The sequence below is a fragment of the Oncorhynchus masou genome, chromosome 24 (assembly GCF_036934945.1).
Source record: "Oncorhynchus masou masou isolate Uvic2021 chromosome 24, UVic_Omas_1.1, whole genome shotgun sequence".
Lineage (NCBI taxonomy): Eukaryota > Metazoa > Chordata > Actinopteri > Salmoniformes > Salmonidae > Oncorhynchus > Oncorhynchus masou.
The window spans coordinates 77832060-77856674 of record NC_088235.1 but is presented as its reverse complement, the minus strand read 5'-3'; the positions used below and the strand labels follow the sequence as shown (position 1 = coordinate 77856674).

Here is a 24615-nt window from a genome sequence, read left to right as displayed (position 1 = left end):
ATGGCCCAGAGCGATAGCAGTGTGAAAAATGAAACACAGAGGAGGAGGTGTGTGTGTTGTGTGTGTGTGCGTGTGCGTGGGGGCATGAAAAGCATTATACGAATGTACTAGGCAATTTCCCTCCCGGTGGAGATGCAATCGAGGTCTCAGCCCTACAGTTCATACTGACGTAAACCTGTCAACAAGAACAAGCAGCACTATCATGTTTGCTGTGGTCACAGTGCCCCCACGGTGACCTGTGTAGCTGATGACTGTGACCTGTGTAGCTGATGACTTGGGGACAGTAATAAAGGAAACATAAATCGTACTGTTGCAAACAAATCACTGTAAATCACATTTAAAGCGGTTGTGATAACAAAGGCATTCAATGTTTGGTTAAATTACATGTGTGTCATGTTAAATAAACACAAGGATTTGATGTACATCTAGTCTAATAGCTTGGTCCATGAGCTTGTGTTTATTTAGTGGTGATTCCATTTGAACTGATAGTTTCTCCAAAAAGATCTCCCCAAAAATATAGCTATTATACTTAATCACTATGCAGCATCAACCTGGACTCAGGGGTAAACGTAACATAGTGAACGAGACACTTCAATTAGTATAATATGTTACAATTTGGTATGATATGTATTCATTTGTGGATGTACAGTTGTGGCCAAGAGGTTTGAGAATGACACAAATATTAATTTTCACAAAGTCTGCTGCCTCAGTTTGTATGATGGCAATTTGCATATACTCCAGAATGTTATGACGAGTAATCAGATGAATTGAAATTAAATACAAAGTGCCTCTTTGCCATGCAAATTAACTGAATCCCCCAAAAAACATTTCCACTGCATTTCAGCCCTGCCACAAAAGGACCAGCTGACATCATGTCAGGGATTCTCTCGTTAACACAGGTGTGAGTGTTGACGAGGACAAGGCTGGAGATCACTCTGTCCTGCTGATTGAGTTTGAATAACAGACTGGAAGCTTCAAAAGGAGGGTGGTGCTTGGAATCATTGTTCTTCCTCTGTTAATCATGGTTACCTGCAAGGAAACACGTGCCGTCATCATTGCTTTGCACAAAAAGGGCTTCACAGGCAAGGATTTTGCTGCCAATAAGATTGCACCTAAATCAACCGGCTCATCAAGAACTTCAAGGACAGCGGTTCAATTGTTGTGAAGAAGGCTTCAGGGCACCCAAGAAAGTCCAGCAAGCACCAGGACCATCTGCTAATGTTGATTCAGCTGCGGGATCTGGGCACCACCAGTACAGAGCTTGCTCAGGAATTTGCAGCAGGCAGGTATGAGTGCATCTGCATGCACAGTGAGGCGAAGACTTTTGGCGGATGGTCTGGTGTCAAGAAGGGCAGAAAAGAAGCCACTTCTCTCCAGGAAAAACATCAGGGACAGACTGATATTCTGCAAAAGGTACAGGGATTGGACTGCTGAGGAGTGGGGTAAAGTTATTTTCTCTGATGAATCCCCTTTCCGATTGTTTGGGGCAACCGGAAAAAAAGCTTGTTCGGAGAAGACAATGTGAGCGCTACCATCAGTCCTGTGTCATGCAACAGTAAAGCATCCTGAGACCATTTATGTGTGGGTTTGCTTCTCAGCCAAGGGAGTGTGCTCACTCACAATTTTGCCTAAGAACACAGCCATGAATAAAGAATGGTACCAACACATCCTCCGAGAGCAACTTCTCCCAACCATTCAAGAACAGTTTGGTGACAAGCAATGCCTTTTCCAGCATTATGGAGCACCTTGCCATAAGGCAAAAGTGATAACTAAGTGGCTCGGGGAAAAAAACATCGATATTTTGGGTCCATGGCCAAGAAACTCCCCAGACCTTAATCCCATTGAGGACTTGTGATCAATCCTCAAGAGGCGGGTGGACAAACAGAAACCCACAAATTCTGACAAACTCCAAACATTGATTATGCAAGAATGGGCTGCCATCAGCCAGGATGTGGCCCAGAAGTTAATTGACAGCATGCCAGGGCGGATTGCAAACTTTGTGGAAATTAATATTTGTGTCATTCTCAAAACTTTTGGCCACGACTGTACATCATCAATTTCATATGATATGTTACGCATTACAATTTGTAAGATATGTTACAAAATGCAATTCATACAATAGGTTATGAATTTGCAAAATGTATGATAAGTTACAAATTCCAACTTGTTGTTGCTTACGTTAGCTAGGAGGCTAGGTGGCTAACGCTAATGTTAGCTAGGTGGCTTACATTAGCTAGGCTAGGGGTTAGCGTTTAGGGTTAGTTTAAATGTTTAAGGTTAGGGTCAGGGTTTGGGGAAGGGCTAGCCAACATGCTACGTAGTTGCAAAGTAGCTTAAAAATGGGAAGTAGTTGTAAAGTTGCTCACGATGAGATTTGAATGTGCAACCTTTGAGTTACTAAACTTCACGTTATATGCCTATCCATCCACCGCAACCAACTACCCTACTTTCATTTTTGTTTTATTAAGTCACTTTCTGTCTTACGTAATCATACCAAACGTAACATATCATACTAATTTGAGTTTCTCGGATTTAATGTTTTGTCTAGTCTATGACACCAAGCTGGCAACATATTAAGAATATACAAATCCAAACACTAATAACATCTAATCTAGTCTCCAGGTTATTATTTGGAATCTGATAGGAGTATAAATATTCCCTAGACAGTCAGGTATTCAGAGAGTAGACAGTACACACATGCTGTATCCCCATCTCAGGTGCCTCGACTCACAGTATATATACTCTGAATTCCTGAGGAGAGCATTTTTACAGGGGAGGGGCTATCTTTAACAGTGGGATATGAACAGACAGAGCCATGCATTGTAGAGCCATGGTGGTCCTCTAAGGAAACTCTGGAGAATCCCCTCCTGTCAGAAGACTGTTGGTTTTGGGCTGAAGCCACCTATAGTCTAGCAGCATGAGGAAAAAAGCTGGTTGTCAGATTGGCTAGGTTATGTACTGTACTTAATGCTGTACTGATGTCATTAGAGTGGGTAGTAGTAGATCATATGAAGGCAGGGCGTAACTGGAGGTTTATTCTAGGACAGAAAAACCATTATTCACAATTAGCAAAGGGAAGCTCCTTATACAGTGCGTATACAGTTCAGAATATATAATAAGTGTTTCTATACAGTATATATGTAAAGTGTTTCTAAATCCCTTTTCCTGCTGCCTGATAGTTTCATCTGTATGACTAAACATATCTAGTTCTGCAAACTCTCACTGGGAATTGTGTAATATTACTCACTCTTTCCTGGGTGAGTATGACTTGAGTCATCTTTTTCATTGATTCCTGTGGTTGTCCTTGGAGTTCCCAGGGTTTGCTGTTATGCAAGTGCCAATTTATTTCATGCGGTCATAAGCTGAAATGATAGTTGCACGATAGTTACACAGCCATGTGCTTATTCATTAGTGCGCATGCTCAAGCAAGGCTACAGAAGGTCTCAGTTCATTAGGTAAGTAATGGGTATGACATGGGCACTCTGGAGGTATAACAAAGTGAAAAACGAATAAATTCCAAAGAAACTATTCACATCTGCATGCCACATCTGTATGCCCATATGTTTCTTCAGATTGGAAAATTACACTGAGTTTACAGAACATTAAGAACACCTGCTCTTTCTATGATATAGACTGACCAGGTGAATCCAGGTGAAAGCTATGGTCCCTTTGATGTCACTTCTTAAATTCACGTCAATCAATGTAGATTAGTTATATAACAGTTTTAAAGTGGAGGAGACAGGTTAAAGAAGGGGTTTTAAGCCTTGAAACATCCGAGACATGAATTGTGTATGTGTGCCATTCAGAGGGAGAATGGACAAGACAAAATAATTTAAGTGCCTTTGAAAGTAGTTGCCAGGCACACCGGTCTGTGTCAAGAACTGCAACACTGCTGGGTTTTCCTACCAACACTGCTGGGTATATACCTACCAGTAAAAATAGTTGCCTAGGATTACACTTAAAAAAAAAAAAATTCAAACCCAAAAGAAATCCTATCAGATTCTGGAACCTATACTATTGAATCCTATAGGAGTCCAATAGGACTGGTTCCAAAATTGGATAGGATTTTCTTTTGGACTATAATAAGATTTTTTATTATAGGAATCCTGTAGGATTTTTTGACTAGGTTTGAGTGATATTATTATTACATTTTTTGGGAGAGCTTATTATTTTATTGTTTTTCTGACAGGACAGATGTATGTACAGGTAGGAAGACAGATGCAGAAAGCGATTAAGGGCACAGACGCCACACCAGACTCCAACACAATGATGTTTTCGAATAGATTATTGTATATAAAATCCTTTAGGATAGAATCTTATGGGAATCCAAAAGAACTGGTTCCAAAATCTGACATGATTTTTCTATTGGATTCTAATTGAATCCTTTGTATTAGAATGATATAGGATTCTATAGGATTTCAATGTTTTTTTTCTCCTATAGGATTTCTATCAATTTAGTCAATGGGAATTGTATAGATATTTACATCAAATTCTAAAGGATTTATCCTCAAGACTTGGCTATAAACTATAGTTAAATTGGCTGCTTAACATATGGAGCACCCAACCTCCAAACCTCTTAGACAATTACCTATGAAGGTGGACAGTGAACATGTGAACTATAATAACATCATAAGCAACAAATATTGAGATGGTACAACCACCGGCCCAGTAGCTATCTCATAAGGGACACAATGTGAGTAAACATTTGCATCTGGTGCATGTCACACATTGAAATTATTGTACCAACTGCAACACCAATAGCTGTGAAACGTACTGAAATTGTCTGCACGGTTATTTACATTTGTGCCAAAAAGGATTCTATTGGAAAAATCACTAATCCCATAGGATTTGTTTTACTAGTGTTCTATAGAGCTCGCCATTGTAGTCCTAAAAAAACAGAAATGATTTACCTCTGGTTCGTTCAGGCATTCCTATGGGCAAAATTAATGGGGAAAGAATACGGTTTTGGAATAAACGCCGAAAATAAGTTTAACACAGGCTTATGAAATGTTATTCAAAAAAAAAATATATAAGATAATATCAGTCAGTTAACATGACCTTTATGAATTATTAATCATTTTTTATTATTACATGATTACTTCAGAAATCACAAAAAGTGACGTTAACTGATGAAGATTATCTCATAGAACAAAACATAGGTGCTCTTCTATTTTCGATTTTTATCCAAAAACCCTACAACGAACCATGGCGGAGTTAGTGCCTACAAAAAGACGCCATTACTATTTCTCTATTGCCTAGATGGGAAAAACGGGGAAAGCGCCATATTTACCGCCTTATCTTCAGCGTGTTGATGTGAGCGGTGCTTTTCCCCGTGTTTGGTTTGAAGGATACGTGGCGCGCGCCCGCCACAAACAGAGGCAGGTTGCGTCAATCGGCTCCTGCTTGCCGGATAACCGCTGTGACAACACCGTGCTCCCCATCCCATTATTCGACAGTGGACAGGTAATCTCAATGTTGTTGTTAATTTAAATTAATTTCAGTAACACCGAACGTTTTTCATAATGCCTTTTTGCGAATGGATGTTGTAGGCTACCCAATAGATTGCTATTGTTGATCTATTATCTATTTATTGTAGGTTATTGAGACAGGTTTGTTGAAGATTGCGGGGCTGAACCTATGGGCTATACATCGTTTTATTATGTAATCGATTTAAGGCGTATCCTGCGCTTACTTTCCATTTGACTGAAACCGTTGCTTTCTTTGACTGGGCCTTGTTTTGGTCTCTATCTCAGACAGTAGGCTACACTAGGAGCGCTAGGAGCGATTGATCAATTAATCAAAGGGCCACGCCAAATGTTTAATTTAGTAATTGAGTCGTTATGGTAGGAGAATGCATTGGTATTTATCACCACGCTGATAAATGCAGAGAACTTAGCTGAATAAGGCATATTAAGGCAAGTGATCTCCAATCGCGCAAGGTTGATGGAGGGATGTGCGCACTCATGAATACTGGAACTGTTTGCATTGCTGTTCAGTGAGGGGAGGTCCATATCCACAACAACAACAACAACTATATCAGCTTGATCAATCAAAATCAATTCAGTTTATCGGTCAGCTAAATGCTTATTTTATCAGCTCCTAACAACGCAGTAAAACAATTAAAAAGGGGGGGATACAAGAAATCAAGAACCACGGGACGAATATAATTAACAACCCAAATAGCGCTGAAGCAGGAATCAAATGCAATCTTTAAGTATGTGTAATAAGCGGGATATTAATCGTGGTCTCCCATGGGGAGCAAGTTCCAATATGATCATGAGACCAAGAGGAAATTCCCAGATCAGGCAGACACTGGTTTTGAAGTTTGCAGGTGGGGCTGGCTACCTCATCACTTGACAAGACTCATGTCCGCTACATAGAGCCCCACAGTGGAGGTATCATAATACCCATAAAACATAATGGTCAAACTAGGAAATGGTTCCAAACGTTTTTCCACCATTCATTTTTCATATAGGAGATTTTAGAAACACTTAAAATAAGGGATAGGTTTCGTTTAGGGTTACCCTGGCATGATGTTTTAATAACCGTGTAAATATTTCTCGGATAAGGTGATGTCTAATATTAAGGTAGTATTGAGGTATTGCTCGCCTGAGGTAGAGTACCTCATGATAATCTGTAGACCACACGATCTACTGAGAGTTCTCATCTATATTTTTGTAGCCGTCTATTTACTACTACAAACCGATGCTGGCACTAAGGCCGCACTCCTTGAACTGGAGAAGTCCATGAGCAAACAAGGAAATGCTCATCCAGAAGCGCCGCTTCTAGTGGCCGCGGACTTTAATGCAGGCAAACTTAAATCTGTTTTACCTCATTTCTACCATCATGTCACATGTGCAACCAGAGGAAAAACAACTCTAGACCACCTTTACTCCACACACAGAGATGCGTACAAAGCTCTCCCTCGCCCTCCATTTGGAAAATCTGACCATAATTATATCCTCTTGATTCCTGCTTATGAGCAAAAACTAAAGCAGAAAGTACCAGTGACTCGCTCAATACGGACCTGGTCAGATGACGTGGATGCTACGCGACTGTTTTGCTAGCACAGACTGGAATATGTTCTGGGATTCATCCAATGGCATTGAGGAGTATACCACCTCAGTCACAGGCTTCATCAATAAGTGCATCGATGACGTTGTCCCCACAGTGACCGTACGTACATATCCGAACCAGAAGCCATGGATTACAGGCAACATCCTCACTGAGATAAAGGCTATAGCTGCTGCTTTCAAGGAGCAGGACACTAATCCGGACCCTTATAGGAAATCCCATTATACTCTGACACTAACTATCAAACAGGCAAAGCGTCAATACAGGACTAAGATTGAATCCTACTACACTGACGCTCTACCAGACGAGCTAAATGCTTTTTATGCTCGCTTCGAGGGAAGCAACGCTGAAGCATGCATGAGAGCTGTTCTGGACAACTGTGTGATCGCGCTCTCCATAGCCGATGTGAGCAAGACCTTTGACCAGGTCAACATTCACAAGGTCGCGGGACCAGATGGATTACCAGCACGTGTACTCAGAGCATGCGCGGACCAACTGTCAGGTGTCTTCACTGACATTTTCCACCTCTCGAGTCTCTAATATGTACATGTTTCAAGCAGACCACCATAGTCCCTGTGCCCAAGAAAGCGATGGTAACCTGCCTACCTACCATCCCATAGCACTCACATCAGTAGCTATGAAGTGCTTGAAAGGCTGGTCATGGCTCATATCAACACCATCCTTACGGAAACTCACTCCAATCCGCATCCCCCCCCCCGCAGATCCACAGATGACGCAATCTCAATTGCACTCCACACTACCCTTTCCCATCTGGACAAAAGGAACACCTATGTGAGAATGCTGTTCATGTATTACTGCTTTCAAATATATTATAGATTTCAGCAATCAACACCATAGTGCCCACAGAGTTCATCACTAAGCTAAGGACCCTGGGACTAAACACCTCCCTCTGCAACTAGATCTTGGACTTCCTGAAGGGCCGCCCCCAAGTGGTAAGGGTAGGCAACAACACATCTGCCACGCTGATCCTCAACATGGGGCCCCTCAGGGGTATGTGCTTAGTCCCCTCCTGTACTCCCTGTTCAGCCACGACTGCATGGTCAAGCACGACTTCAAGACCATCATTAAGTTTGCTGACGACACAACGGTGGTAGGTCTGAACACCGACAACGACGAGACAGCCTATAGGGAGGAGATCAGAGATCTGGCAGTGTGGTGTCAGGACAACAACCTCTCCATCAATGTGAGCAAGACAAAGGAGCTGATCGTGGACTACAGGAAAAGGATGGCCAAACACGCCCTCATTCACATCGGTGGGGTTGTAGTGCAATGGGTCGAGCGTTTCAAGTTCCTTGGTGTCCACATCACCAACAAACTATCACGGTCCAAACACACCAATAAAGTCGTGATGAACGCACGACAATGCCTTTTCCCCCTCAGGAGACTGATAAGATTTGTCATGGGTCCCCAGATCCTCAAAAAGTTCTACAGCTGCACAATCGAGAGTATCCTGACCGGTTGCATCACCGCCTGGTATGATAACTGCTCGACATCCGATGTAAAGCGCTACAGAGGGTAGTGCGTACAGCCCAGTACATCACTGGGGCCAAGCTTTCTGCCATCCAGGACGTATATACTAGGCGGTGTCAGAGGAAGGCCCAAAAACTTGTCAAAGACTAGTCACCCAAGTCATAGACTGTACTCTCTGCTATCGCACAGCAAGCAGTACCGGAGCGCCAAGTCTAGGCCCAATGGCTTCTATCCCCAAGTCATAAGACTACTGAACAATTAACCAAATGGCCACCCAGACTATTTTCATTGACCCCACCCCCATCCATTGTGTTTTTTCACTGCTGCTACTCGCTGTTTATTATCTATGCATTATCACTTTACCCCTAGCTACGTGTACAAATTACCTCGACTGACTTGTACCCCCGCACATTGACTTGGTACCAGTACCCCCTGCCTCATTATTGTTATTTTATTGTGTTACTTATTTTTAGTTTAGTTTATTTAGGAGATATTTTCTTAACTCTGTTTACTTAAAACTTCATTGTTGTTTAAGGGCTTGTTGTATTCGGAGCATATGACCAGTAACATTTGATTTGATCTCTGTCTTAGACCGTTAGACCAAGAGGAAATTCCCTCGTAGGTCATGGTGGGCTACCTCATCACGTGACCATGAATGACTCATGTCCGTTACATATGTACAACGGAAGAATTTACACAAGATCATTTAAGAATGATATGTACAGCAGTAGATACAGTATATTAAATCAAATCAAATCATCATCAAATCAAATGTTATTTGTCACATACACATGGTTAGCAGATGTTAATGCGAGTGTAGCGAAATGTATATTAGAATGAACTATGTCAAGAATCCAGTGTATAAATAAATGTCTGGTATATATAAACAGTCTAACTAAAATTAAATGTATAGTAGTAGAAATATTATGATGAGCTATGTCGGGGATACAGTATTTAAATACACAGTGTGAAACAGGAAATGACTATGGTTCAATTTCTCTATAGCAGTGGTGAAAACCTTTTTCTGAATCAAGATCACTTTCTGTGTCAAAATCCGAAATCTTTAAAAACAACATGACTTAAAAAACATAAGCCTATGCAACATTAAACAATTAAAAACCGTTCTGTAGCATTGAGGTTTGTGCAGTAGGCCAGTGGATCCCAACCTTTTTGGTTACTGCACCACCAAGTACATTAAGCTCTGCCAAGAGTACCCGTGAAGTACCCCCTCGTGCATTTTACCATTAAGCCCAGTGGTGCAACTTTCACTGGAGACGGGGGGCACGTCCTCCCCCACATTCTGAAATTGCATTTCTGCCCCCCCCCCCAGTTTTATCATTGGAATGTGATACAAGACGAGGCAACGGTGTGCTTTAGGACCATCCGGACGCCTTCGAGCAGTCGAGTAGGCTGTTTTGAGTGTTTATCCGACTGGATAAAAAACGTGGGCCCCCCCACTTCAAAAAACAAAGTTGCAGCCCAGATTAAGCCTATGGTTTCATGAGTCTTCTCAAGTACCCCTTGTGGAAAGGCCAAGTACCCCCGGTTGCAAAATACTGCAGAAGGCTATAAGCCCAATACATTATCACTACGCTTGAATTGCCCTGTCAATGTTGTTCTTAGACCATTTTGAAATAATATTTTTTTACTGGACCGATGGCCTTCATCTGGTCAGTCTGAGGGGAAGGAGGGGGCAGCGGTGAGGCTGCCTCTCACCCGACTCACAGTCCCCCCCCCCCCCCTACGCTGAAAAAAGGGTACTCAGTCTTCCAGCTGATGCTGAAACTATGACCAGAGAAAGTGAAATTTTCCTCAATATTAAAAAAGGGTAGCAAATAATAACAACGCAAGCTTATCTAAATGCACATTTATGGCTTTTAAAACTGTTGAACAAAGTGTTGACAGTGCTGAATATCAACTTAAACATTAACTTATTCATAAAAACAGCAGGTATTTGCTGTATTCGTTGAGTCTCTCTCTAGTCATGGTTTTATACGTTTTGGAATCTCGCATTATCAACTTTGCTGTGTGTTCGAGGCGTCTTTTTATAGTCTATGGCGTAAGGAAAATATGCAGGCAAAGTGATTTGATTTATCTGATTGGCCAACGGTAAGCCTATAGGTGCACTTGAAAAATCCAGAAAATCACACTGTAGGATTTTTAATGAATTTATTTGCAAATTATGGTGGAAAATAAGTATTTGGTCAATAACAAAAGTTTATCTCAATACTTTGTTATATACCCTTTGTTGGCAATGACAGAGCTCAAACGTTTTCTGTAAGTCTTCACAAGGTTTTCACACGCTGTTGCTGGTATTTTGGCCCATTCCTCCACGCAGATCTCCTCTAGAGCAGTGATGTTTTGGGGCTGATGCTGGGCAACACGGACTTTCAACTCCCTCCAACGATTTTCTATGGGGTTGAGATCTGGAGACTGGCTAAGCCACTCCAGGACCTTGAAATGCTTCTTACGAAGCCACTCCTTCGTTGCCAGGGCGGTGTGTTTGGGATCATTGTCATGCTGAAAGACCCAGCCACGTTTCATCTTCAATGCCCTTGCTGATGGAAGGAGGTTTTCACTCAAAATCTCACGATACATGGCCCCATTCATTCTTTCCCTTACACGGATCAGTCGTCCTGGTCCCTTTGCAGAAAAACAGCCCCAAAGCATGATGTTTCCACCCCCATGTTTCACATTAGGTATGGTGTTCTTTGGATGCAACTCTGCATTCTTTGTCCTCCAAACACGACGAGTTGAGTTTTTACCAAAAAGTTCTATTTTGGTTTCATCTGACCATATGACATTCTCCCAATCTTCTTCTGGATCATCCAAATGCTCTCTAGCAAACTTCAGGTGGGCCTGGACATACTGGCTTAAGCAGGGGGACACGTCTGGCACTGCAGGATTTGAGTCCCTGGCGGCGTAGTGTGTTACTGATGGTAGGCTTTGTTACTTTGGTCCCAGCTCTCTGCAAGTCATTCACTAGGTCCCCCCCGTGTGGTTCTGGGATTTTTGCTCACCGTTCTTGTGATCATTTTGACCCCACGGGGTGAGATCTTGTGTGAAGCCCCAGATCGAGGGAGATTATCAGTGGTCTTGTATGTCTTCCATTTCCTAATAATTGCTCCCACAGTTGATTTCTTCAAACCAAGCTGCTTACCTATTGCAGATTCAGTCTCCCCAGCCTGGTGCAGGTCTACAATTTTGTTTCTGGTGTCCTTTGACAGCTCTTTGGTCTTGGCCATAGTGGAGTTTGGAGTGTGACTGTTTGAGGTTGTGGACAGGTGTCTTTTATACTGATAAGTTCAAACAGTTGCCATTAATACAGGTAACATATTTGTAGGTGACCAAATACTTATTTTTCACCATAATTTGCAAATAAATCCATAAAAAATCCTACAATGTGATTTTCTGGATTTTTTTTCTCAGTTTGTCTGTCATAGTTAAAGTGTACCTATGATGAAAATTACAGGCCTCTCTCATCTTTTTAAATGGGAGAACTTGCACAATCGGTGGCTGACTAAATACTTTTTTGCCCCACTGTATGTGTAATTTTGTAATTTTTATGAACTATCCCTTTTATCCTCACACACAGACTTCATGTTGGCTCTAATTATGATTCTGTCTGTGAAGTGTGAATCAAGGACACATACCATCTTGTTCACTCTCTTTAGCTTGTCATATTTCATTTGGAGCTTCCCAGCCGCTGTCTTCTCCATAAATATGAATAACAGCAGCATCAATGTTTCAGCAGGCACAGACACTTCTGAGGATCGAGCTCTCAAACATTATCATCTCCTTTCACCCTCCCCTCTCCTCTTCTCTGTAGGATGGAAGGACTGCTGGACCAATGGCTTTGGAAGGAGGAGTACTGGCTGCCGCCGGGGGTCACCTGGAAGGACATAGAGATCGAGGGGGACCGCTACCCTCTACCCCGGGACCTCTTCTACACCCTGCCGCTGGCTCTGGGCTTCATCATCCTGCGCTACGTCTTTGAGAGGTGAAGGGGCGCGGGGGTCCTTCCCCCTTTTTTAAAGGAACTCAGTCCGGCTTTCAACTTATTCTTAAAATATTTAATAGAAGAATGCACAAGGTGTAATTTCTAAATTGGTTAGTGCATCATCAGTTTTCCTCTTGTCGTGTTAGTCATTTCATACCTTAGAGAGAGCTATTTATAACTTGTCAGAATTGTGTTCATTCAAATATCACATGAATACACGTTAGAAATGTCTAAACTTATGCAAGAAAATGAGCATTAACTGCAAAAGTTTGGGAACCCCTGTCTTATTGGATAGTACATGCCCGTTTTGTCCCGTTAACTTTGTGTTTAGTGACTATGACCCTGTCTGCTGTCGGCTTTTACCCTTTGAAAGTATTCCAAGTCGACTACATGCCTGATGAGTAGTCCGTTGTTGCTGGGGCTGTAAAATGTCTTTCTGTTAGGTTCACATTGACTCAGGCTGTGGCAAAAGGCTGATGGTGTGTCTGTCTGTCAGGCTGATGGACAGTAGATAGACATGGGTTGGGTTACAGCAGACGCTGAGGATGATATGCACTCAATGGTTTCCCAGAAGCCACTGGATATCAAAAATACGATTCTTCCTCTTCTTAACTTGTATTTATTCAGGGGAGCCAATTGAGACCAGGGTTTCATTTTCAATGGTGCCCTGAAAACAAACCGTTCCCAAATCAGCATATTCATTCAATTAAACAGCAAAACAAAGAAACTACAAGATACAAGAGACTACACTACATTTCAACAACACAAATAAATGATTACAATCAACCAAAACACTTGCAAACTTCAGTGAATTCATTCCTCATCAGCATTCTAAACTGGTCTATTACCACCAGAGATTCAAGATGTAATGAGAATGGTAAATTATTCCAAACTCAAGGCTGGTTTACCTACTGTAGGTTGGTAGAGACACGAGGGACCTCAAGAGTTAACCAACACTGTGAGTGGGTTTGGTGCCTCGTATAATTATACTTTAATTAACAGAGAAGTGAGATATTTTGGAAGCTTGTAAGAGCTTTGTAAACAAAAAGGAAGAAATGAAGGAATTTAGAGCGGTCTAGTCGACCTTCTGATAAAGGATGCGGTGATGAGTATTAAACCTCTCACCTCTGATAAAGCGAATCCACAGTACTTACGATAGAATTCTGTAGTAAACAGTAGTATACTGTCGAATACTATACTCCACACTGTAGTAATCCTCAATCATGTGTAGTACTTAGTATAGAATGTTGTAGTATACTATAGAATACTATAATAAATACTACAGTATTATCCACCAAAAAAGCACTATCCCCCCAACACACACACACACACACACACACACACACACACACACACACACACACACACACACACACACACACACACACACACACACACACACACACACACACACACACACACACACACACACAGATTCCTTTGGTTGTATACTTATGAGGGGTGTTTGTCAGAATGATATCCCCCCCAAAAAAGTTTTGTGTGTTTTAAATTGGGGCGGGTTTTGTTATCAGTTAATTTAAATGTAGCTCAGTACAAATATCTTTCAGTTTATCTGATACTGGCATCAACTGATCTGATCTGATACTGATCTCACCAAGTTAAGATCACCCAATATTAATAATTCAGATTTAGCATAGTTAGACAGCAAGTCAGACAATTTGCTAAGAGAAATTGGGAGCAAAACAGGAAAACACTGCACACAGAGATCTGTTTCCTAAGTGTGTTATGACAACATTATTATAACAACGTATCAGCGGTTTAGAAAACGGTTTCTAAAACCTGATGACAATCATAGGGTCAAAACATTGTTATAGTAAAGAGTTCTATAATAGGGCCAGGAGTTCTATAATTTTGGCCAGGTGTTACATGAGTTCTATAATCCTGACACAGATCCGTTGCAGTCAAATTTGCTAATAAACCCATGGGAGCATTCTAACAATGCGCAGGTGTTTTTCTTCTTGTCCTTATGGCATTTTTACATTGCACCTGTGGACATTAGATGTAGATGTTTGTACTGTACACTACATTAGAGCTGGAAGCCATGTAGAGGCAGAGGCCAGGAATGTAAAGTGGAGGGCTCAAGCATGGAGACAGGAAGAACAGAAGTCTGATGGAGCGATCGATAGGACACTCATTTTTTGCATGTTTTTCCTTATCAGTTATTTCCTCATGGTTTTTTGGTGTACTGTACCTGGGCAGGGCTGAGCTGTGTGTCAGTCACAACACACACACGTGCAGGCATACGTGTTTCACGAGGTGAGGTGAGATACGCAGGGCCAGGGCAGGGAGGGGTTTGTTTACATGCGAGTAGTAGTCGTCAGTGGGGACTTCATTACCAGCAGGTGTTTCCTTTGGGGTTCCTGTAACCGGAAAGCCCTGGAGTCACCGAGCTAAATTACTCTGAACTTCCATCACTTCTAATCTCCCTGCCTGCCCACTTACCTATGATTATCTCTCAGGTAGAGGTGCACACACTTATACTGTACACACACACTGTAGAACTACACACACAGGTACGCACGCACGCACACACACACACACACACACACACACACACACACACACACACACACACACACACACACACACACACACACACACACACACACACACACACACACACACACACACACACACACACACACTTACCTGTACCCTTTCCCACCCATGCATATACACACAAGCACATGCACACCCTCTCACTCAGACACACAAACATAGATCTAGCGTCCCTGGAGGTGTCGTATCGATTAAGCACAAAGGTTGTCTGGCCCAATGTGACACTAAGTGTATGGGAATGGAACAGGCTCCAGCGGTTGTCAGTTCATTTGTTATGTTATGTTGAAAACTGACATGGAGTGACATGAGGAGCTCTCGTGTTCTTGCTCTGTGTTGTTGAGGAGATAATGGTTATGCCTTAAGTGATATTCTATTCCAGGAATTTGTCTTAACCACCTGACTGTTTCTCACCCCACCTGACGTATCCAATGAAAACTCTGGGGCCTGTTATAGGCTATAATATCACTAGGGCCTGGAGTTTTTTGTAGTACGCAAAACACCCGGTCTTAAGCTATTCACCAACAGTGCACTTCTTTTGACCAAAATACTGCAGCTTTGGTCAAAAGCAGTGTGACATATGGAAAATAGGGTGTAACTGACATTTGCGTTTGCATTGAACTACTGCAGAACTCTATTTTCTGTCTGTCTTTTCTACAGGGTCATAGCCATGCCACTAAGCAGACAGCTGGGGGTGAGAGACAGGGTGCGGGTTCGAGCTTTGCCTGTCCCAAAGCTGGAGACATTTTACAAACAGAACAAACAGCAACCCTCACAGGTCAGTTATACATCTCTTTCATCCATCTCTGTCACTCTTTTAGTGGGATATGGAATATTCCTTTATAGAATTGTAGAAACATATATGATTGATTCTGAAATTGAAAAGTATGTTTAGCAGAGATCTTATACAAGCCTCTACATATAGCATTACATATATTGCAGCTAGTACTCATGAGATAAGATGAGAGATGAGATACAATTTCTCCCCTGGAAAATCTATATTGCTTCATTAGTATAGCTCTCAAGTAGATTTATAAACTGGGTGGTTCGAGCCCTGAATGCTGATTGGCTGAAAGACGTGGTATATCAGACTGTATACCATGTGTATGACAAAACATATTTTTACTACTCTAATTACATTGGTAACCAGTTTAGAAATAGAAACTATATTGCTTCATGGGTATAGCCCTCAAGTAGAATTAGAGCACTGGTTGAGTTGTAATTATATGGTTTACTGGGTGAATGGGGATCAGGTTGAAGTTAAAGTAGTTTCTGCTATAATAGGGAACCGTTATGTGGAACTCGTTTAGGGGTGTCAGGTTAGGGTTGGGTTTATGGTCTACTATTGTGGGTTGTAGTACACCAGGAAATGATAAGATAGTTGTTTATTAGCCAGGTATATTTGGTGGAATAGGATAAATAGTAGAGTACATCCTTGGGTAAAACCCTTAAATGCTTTGGCAGGCATTGTTCTAGTGGCCTATCCCTTCCTTGTCAGTCAGGTAGGTGCAGGTGCAGGTGCAGTTAATATTTTATGGCTTGGCTCTGTTCACATGGAAATGTTCCACACTTTTTACTCGTTAGGAGTAACAAGGCAGAATTTGCAAATGTTGACGTGTTGGACTGTACATCTGCTGAGGCATGTGTCTCCTCGTTTACATGTACAAATCTCTGATAGTAGAAATACCATAGTATATAGATATGCACAAATCCTATTCTCTCTGTGCCTTTAGACATTGTCTTCTGTCTGAAACAGCTCATGTTGTTGGTGAAGTATTACCTGGCTGTCAGTCTCTGTGTTAGAACTTCTTCCTGCCTCATGGCTCCCTATAGACGTTCCCCGGATTTTCCATGAATGTTAATGCTCTCAACATATACAATCACCAGGACTGCACTAGCCACACCCATATTGTGTAACCACCTCATTGGTATGTCACGATGATTAAATCAAAACAAGTCAGTTCCGAACAAGGTTTAGGTGAGCAGTTTGTCCTTCCCGGTGTTCTGCCGTTACTCAGGAGTGACATACTCCTACTAATACTAGGAGCCCTCTAGAGTAATTAGGTATCTCCCCACACAAGAACCATTATACAGTACAGTAGAAGTATGAGCCTAAGGTAGTGTAAAGTGCCACCCACATGAACAAATGCTATACTATAAATACTGTAATATTCACTCGTGTTTTTGCTGACTTTACTGTAGTATTCACTGTAGTAGTTTTGCAGACTAGTGTGGAAGTGTGTTTACTGTAGTATATGGTAGTATTTACAGTTAACTATAATATAAATACTGTACTAAAAAGGAAACTGTAGTATATACTTTAGTAATTCATGTAGGGTTTGTGCAAACTGTAGTATACTGTAATATTTACTGTAGGGTTTTTGCAGACATTACTGTAGTGTTTACTAGAGTTTTGTAAATTTGTATTATCTTTGACATAGAAATGGAGGCTTTCTCTTTCAGGAAACCTACTGGAGAAATACTGAAGACCACATTTTGCATAACCTGTAGGACTGGGATCTGAACCAATAGTTCTGCGCTTCTGTGCTTTTCTATGACCTGTAGGGAACACAATATGGTCTATACTTGGCATGTAGATTTCTCACTTATGGGTGGCACAAAATGTGGTATGGGGAATGGGCAGGGTATATGCAAATGAAATACTGTAGTATTTACTATAGTACAAAAAAGTGTAGTGTTTTTGCAGACTGTAGTGTTTTTGCGGACATTACTGACAGTGCAGTGTTTTTTTTTGCAGATAATACTGCAGTATTTACTGTTGTATTCTACAGTATACTACACCATTCTATAGTAAGCACTACACATGATTGAGGGATACTAGCGAAAGAGGAAAGGGGATACCTAGACAGTTGCACAACTGAATTCATTCAACTGAAATGTGTCTTCCTCATTTAACCCCAATCAGAGAGGTGCGGGGTGCTGCCTTAATCGACATTCACATCATTGGCGCCCAGGGATCAGTTGTTGTTAGGGGTTAACTGCCTTGCTCAACTGCAAAACGGCTGATTTTTACACCTTGCCAGCTCAGGGATTTGAACCAGGGACTCTTCGGTTACTGGCCCAACGCTGCTAAGCTACTTGCAGCCTGCTGCAACTGCTAAGCTACCTGCTGCCCCCACAGTGTGTAGTATAGTATTCTACAATATGCTACAGTTTACTATAGAATATCATAGTAAGTACTGTGGTATTCTATATTAAACTGTAGTATATTTTAATGTGGGCAGGGAGGAGAGGAGGGTAGAGGGTATAGCTTGCACAGAGCAGGGATCAGGGGAAGGCAAATGGAGGGATTTAACATATTTGTCATTTTTAAAAAAATCATTTTTTTACATACAAAAAAATATTGGAATTCTGCTCTAATGAAGCTGTGATAAAACACCTATTGAGATCATTTAAGGTGCTGAAGAAGGTAATGGATTATCTCCCTGACAAATCTGTATATGAAAGATATGCTGAGGGTCTTCTTGGGAAAGGAACAGTGGAGCTTCTCTCTCTGAGGTGATTTGGTCCTGTCTGTGTTCAGAGTGAGGTCCTGGGCCTGGGGAAGCATTGTGGTCTCAGTCAGCGCCAGATAGAAACGTGGTTCCGCCAACGCCGCAACCAAGACAGGCCGAGCAACACCAAGAAGTTTTGTGAAGCCTCGTGAGTCAGCTCTCATTCAGAGTTCTATGTATTCGTGCGATCTATTTCATTTCAATGTATAGTTCATAGAAAGCATGTTAAGTTATGTTATGACAAATATTTTGTTTTGTTTTTGCAGTTGGAGGTTCATTTTCTACCTCATTGCATTTGTAGCGGCGCTTGCCTCCCTGATTGATGTGAGTATATTAAGCACATTCACTTTGGCTACATTTACCCTCCACAGTGCTACAGCTTCTTGTATTACTACTATGAGGACCTCACTGTGACTATTTGTTCTGTCCCTCTATCCCTCAGACCCCCTGGTTCTGGGACCACAGAGAGTGCTGGCAGGGCTACCCCAAACAAGTGAGTAGAACAGTTCACTTTAACTTTCAGTTGACCAGTGGTTTCCTGTCACTCATCAAAAGCCTACGGAATTGTCCTGTCACCCACTAAGTAAATACATCTAATGTTTCTAGTGACAACCCAATCTACTGTATAGCCACAATAAGCCGCATCCCACACCATTGAGTCTCGAGTCCCAACACACAATTTGGGAATCTGGAAAACACGGCTTTGGACAATCTCAGGAAACGTTCTCTTTGTGCTGTGCTGCACCGCTATTCACAGCTATGTCTGGAGGAATTGAACATCGCCCCTCCAGATAACAGTTATGACATTCCTACAGGAGACTTAACCCCTCCTCCTCCTTCCCTAGAAGGGGATGACCTGAAACAGAAAAGGAGGGAGGGAGGGATGTCTAGGGGTTAAATGGCTCAGTAAACTTCCCTCTATTGTCTATGGAGTCTTGGAGAGTACCGTTTGGTGGTGGGTGTTTGGGTCACTTCACGGCCAATTTGATGTATCACCTCTTTCTATACATGTACACACCCGCTCTGATTTGAATGTTAAACTTTGACTGTGGAAGCGTGGGGGAACGCTTGCTAAAGGGGGTTTCAAAGCTTCCACTTTAAAGCTTTGGTTGGGAATATGAAGGGGTTTAAACAAAGCAGCAATCAGCAATATACAGAGTGACTTACAGGAACAATTAGGGTTAAGTTCCTTGCTCAAAGGCTCATAGACAGATTTATTTTGATTTTTTTCAGGTTCTGGGATTCAAACCAGCAACCTTTCGGTTACTGGCCCGCCCCAGGGGTGCGTTGCTTCAAAGCCTGTATTTCACTGTGTGTGGAATCCTGAGTTTCTCTAATTCAGTCAAGGGTTACCCCCCCAAACATAGAGCCCCCTGTTGTAAATGCTCAGCTGTGTGGACTTTCAGGCCTGGCAGTGGGCTGGGTGTCTATCTGCTGCTGCTGGGAAAAGGCCTCCTTGGTAAACTCCCTGACTGACTGATCTCTCCCAGTTCACAGGAGGGGGATGGAGTCACAGTCAGTCCACACGTTAACTCCTTCTTACCTGGGCTGTGTCTCACTAGTCTCAAAAGGCCTCCTTCCTCTCCCTGGTTTCCTTTTTTTTGTCATCTACCAGTGGAGGCTGCTGAGGGGAGGAAGGCTCATAATAATGGCTGGAACGGAACAAATTGAATGGCATCAAACACCTGGAAACCACACATGTTTTTGCTACCATTCCAGTCATTCCATTCCAGCCATTACCGCTTAGCCAATTAAGATGCCACCAACCTCCTGTGTCATCTACGCTTTTATGTGAGAACCGGACAGGTGAAAGCAAATCCCCCCCATGTAGACTTCCGTTCCCATAAAGCCTTCAACTTGACTTTTCTGTCAGATCGGTGCAGATAAAGGTGAGGAGGAAATTAAGGGAAGTCACTTTAGACTATTGGGATGCACCCCCGGAGTCATGCTCGGTCACCTTCAACCCCCCTGGTGTTTGTTTTGTTTCTGTCTGTCCCTGCAGCCTGTCGCTGAGGCTCACTACTGGTATTACATCACAGAGCTGGGTTTCTATTGGTCCCTGCTGCTCTGTGTCACTGTGGATGTGAAGCGGAAGGTATGTGTCACTCCTGTCTCCACACACACACACACACACACACACACACACACACACACGCATGCACACACATGCACGCACACGAGCGCGCGCGTGCACACACACACACACACACACACACACACACACACACACACACACACACACACACACACACACACACACACACACACACACACACACACACACACACACACTCCTGTCTCCATTCACAGTGGCTCAGTCCAATCCACAGAACAGCATCAGCTTTCACTGACAAAAATCATTACTTTCCCTTCCAGATTACAGTTAGTGTTCACAGCAGATTCCCAGCTTGTTTCACTGAAACGTTCATGTCATTTTTATAGTCATGTTTCCCTACAGGAACTGCCCACAGAGGTGGTTGATGTTTTCAAGGATAACTATGTATCTGGACGATGTCCAATGAGGTTTAGTAATTAGAAACAAGTCCAGCCCCTCAGGACCCAGATTACCTGCCCCCCCATCTCCTCATCCTCTCCTGCTATTCCCTCCCCTCATGGGGACCAACCCCTCCTGGCCTGCTTTGGTCTGACTCAGCTCTCTGTCCATAATCTGAAAAACAGTCAACCTCTCTACTCTGAAACTCATCAGGAACACCCTGTAAAGATAAACTGCTATACAGAAAACCAGCAGACACAAGCAGGAGGGGTTCACAGATGTTGTCACGTGTATCTGATTTGTACGGTTTTTAAGCAACTTTGTCTGTATTCTGCACCATTGATAAATCACTCCATACAGGAGAAAGATGACTGATTTACGGCACCAGAAGCGCAGAACTGCTGAAGCCCAGGTTATAGTATATCCTCTACAGCTGTGTGGTTTGTGTCTTTTCAGGATTTCAAGGAACAGATCATCCACCACATCGCTACCATTTTGCTCATCGGTTTCTCGTACTGTGCCAATTATGTGCGCGTTGGCACACTGGTGATACTAGTCCATGATTCTTCAGACTTCCTCCTGGAGGTAGGAGCTCAGTCTCAGTTTTCAAGTCACACACAAATCATACAGACACAGGGAACTAAAGGGGGAATTATATCTCTAATCATAAATGCATGTGATCAAGCTATTTTGCACTACCATTTTCCCACAGATGGGTTTGATGGGTTGTGTGGTTATTTAAGCAGGGTTTGTTTACATGTAGGTCACTGTAAGTTTGATTTGAACACAGGGATTGTTTATTAACATGACTTAATCTTATTATGACCGCGAATCACACGATTTTCTTCATTCAGATGTAGGATCGTAATTTGAGCCAGTTTGCTACAGCAGGAAAATGATCCTGCAGCGACAGGAAATGTGGATTATGATGTGGATTGCATTTTTCCATAGGGCAAATCAAGTCTGACATTTCAAAGTAGAAATTACAAACTTTAGAAGCCTTTTTTTATAACTCAAATACACCACAAGTTTTAATTTCAAAATGAAGATCCTGCATCTGTAGGTTCATAGAGATTGAACACATGATTATATTTTGCAATTTTATGTGGTAAAAGGAAAACATGTCTTGGGGGTGAACTTCTCTTAACTCTCCCAAGAGACTTTCAGTTCTGAAATAGAACTCCTATTATCACATGTATTCCTAAAGATGTGTTTAAATGACCTCAGTAAAGCAGTGTAGTATTGCCCTGATGTTATCTCACAATAACCATTGTCTCCATCATCTTGGGCCTGATGACATATGTATGGCTTGTCATGTCAGGATCCAGGCGTGACACAGTGCCTTTAGAAGCAGTCAATGGGAGGCAAGGGGTCAGAAGGGGGCATTGGTTGGCAGTGCGTGCTAGAGAATACCACTCCATCAGAGAGTATGGACTGGGAGGTCATACAATATGTTGGAGAACAGCATTACTGTATGCTATCATTTGTACAGCCACTGTGCTATATTGGTCAACCCAGCTGGTAACACATAATGACTGTATCATTACAAGTGCCTCATGAGGGTCGTGAATAAGGCCAACTGTGATAGGAGTATTATTATATTTCACTTGCAGTCTGCCAAGATGTTCAACTACGCTGGCTGGCGGAAGACATGTGACGCACTGTTTGTCATCTTCGCCCTGGTCTTCCTGCTAACACGACTAGTGGTCTTTCCTGGCAGGTGAGACTGGAGGCTTTCTCACAGTCATTTGACAATTTATTAGGAGTGTATTACAAAGGTCAATTGTAATAAAAGTAGTAATAAGATTACTCAGGGACTATCCTTTTCTGACAGTTTACACTTGAAACTCAAATGTAGGCCTACATGCAAATATTCCAATATCTGATGTACGCACATCTCAAGTCAGAACATACCACATAGTGTGTACTATAAATCAGTTAAGGGAATGTGTTCAGAAGTACCAATTAGAGAATGTTAAAAATGCAAGGCTTGAGGTTGGATTCATTTCCAGTTTTCTATGCCCATTCTTGCCCCTTCAGAATAGTCCACTCCACCCTGGTTGTGTCCTTGGATTTCTTCCAGCCTTTCTTTGGCTACTACTTCTTCAATGCCCTGCTGTTGGTGCTGCAAGCTCTGCACATCTTCTGGGCTTGGCTAATCCTTCGGATGGTCTACAAGTTTGTCTTTATGGGCAAGGTCAGTAGACTAAAGTCATTATCCGCCTTACTTACTAATGGTGATTTCTTCGGATGCCATGACACGGTTGAATAATAGATCACATGCTCGCTCGTATTATTTGTCAATAGTAGTTGGGTGATGAATCATCTTAGGAAAGCCCACAATTAAATAAATGGACAGTGCACCATAAATATGCTTCAATGATTCATTTATTCTTTGAATAGACACGTTTTCGTTCAACTGCGGCCAAAACACGTCCGTACAAAGAATACATTCATCGTTGAAGATGATTATGGTGCACTGTCCATTTCTTTCATTGTACACCTTGGAAGTATCACAGGGGACTGCCTTTGAGGCATAGTGTTTGTACGATTTATTGGCATTATCAATACATTATCTGCTATATAATCTGGTTATGTTCCGTTTGTTGATTTCTTTTGCAGCCTTAAACGGTCACTTACATGTATCTTTCTGCTGTAGGTGGAGAAAGACGAGCGCAGCGATGAAGAAAGCGAGCCAGAGGAGGAAGAGGAGGCAGTGGAGGAAGAGGAGACTAGCTGGGAGCAAAGAAAGGGTGCACTCAATTCCAAGTTGGCTTCGCTTGCCAACAATTGTGTCCTGAACAACCTAACCAACCAGAGAAATATGAACAGCAGACTGCCCAAAGCCAGATAGTACCACTCTCTTTTCGCACTAGGTTAAACTTAGAACGTTTTCCTCTCCTTCCACAGTATATGCTGGTAAGATATAATTAATTTATATGGCTTACGTATTACCAATGTGGTCCATTTATGATTTCATGAATGGTTTCAGATAATACTTCTCTACATTTGGAGTACATACCTGTTCACTGCACTGTCAAAATAATGGTCTGGTCAAACAAGAAGAACGCTGGTTTTACTTTAAGATGAAGTATGTTTTTCTAGATTTTATATTTAGAATTGATTTGTTTTTGTTTGGATTGTGTGTAAATAGTTAAAGACATTAACTCAAATCAAATCAAAGTTTATTGGTTGTGTACACCAATTAGCAGATGTTATGGCAGGTGCAGCGAAATGCCTGTGTTTCTAGCTGCAACAGTGCAGTAATACCTAGCAATAAAAAAACAATACACACATAATCCAGAAAAAAAATAAACATTTTATTTTTTTATTTTTATTATGATCTGAATGAGCAATGTCAAAGACTGTTTTATTTATATATATATATATATATATATATATATATATATATATATATACAAACAGTGTCAGTCAAAAGTTTGGACACACCTATTCAAGTTTTT

The 24615-nt window shown here is 41.9% G+C and overlaps 1 protein-coding gene across 1 annotated transcript; it reads left to right on the top strand.

The window, feature by feature from the left end:
- Positions 1 to 5260: 5260 nt before the first annotated feature.
- On the top strand, positions 5261 to 24509 carry cers4a (ceramide synthase 4a). The gene is made up of 11 exons (XM_064933184.1): positions 5261 to 5463; positions 12395 to 12565; positions 15803 to 15920; positions 18687 to 18805; positions 18924 to 18981; positions 19100 to 19150; positions 20660 to 20752; positions 21608 to 21736; positions 22765 to 22871; positions 23192 to 23348; positions 23811 to 24509. The coding sequence occupies exons 2-11, from the start codon at positions 12396 to 12398 to the stop codon at positions 24003 to 24005; spliced, it is 1197 nt and encodes a 398-aa protein (XP_064789256.1). The 5' UTR covers positions 5261 to 5463; position 12395; the 3' UTR covers positions 24006 to 24509.
- The last annotated feature ends 106 nt before the right edge of the window (positions 24510 to 24615 follow it).

Excerpts from the sequence above, each read along its gene's own strand:
- cers4a (XM_064933184.1), top strand. The coding sequence starts at position 12,396 with ATGGAAGGACTGCTGGACCAATGGCTTTGGAAGGAGGAGTACTGGCTG. Across the intron at positions 18,982-19,099 it reads CGCTTGCCTCCCTGATTGAT|ACCCCCTGGTTCTGGGACCA; the intron begins GTGAGTATATTA and ends TCTATCCCTCAG. Across the intron at positions 20,753-21,607 it reads CTGTGGATGTGAAGCGGAAG|GATTTCAAGGAACAGATCAT; the intron begins GTATGTGTCACT and ends GTGTCTTTTCAG.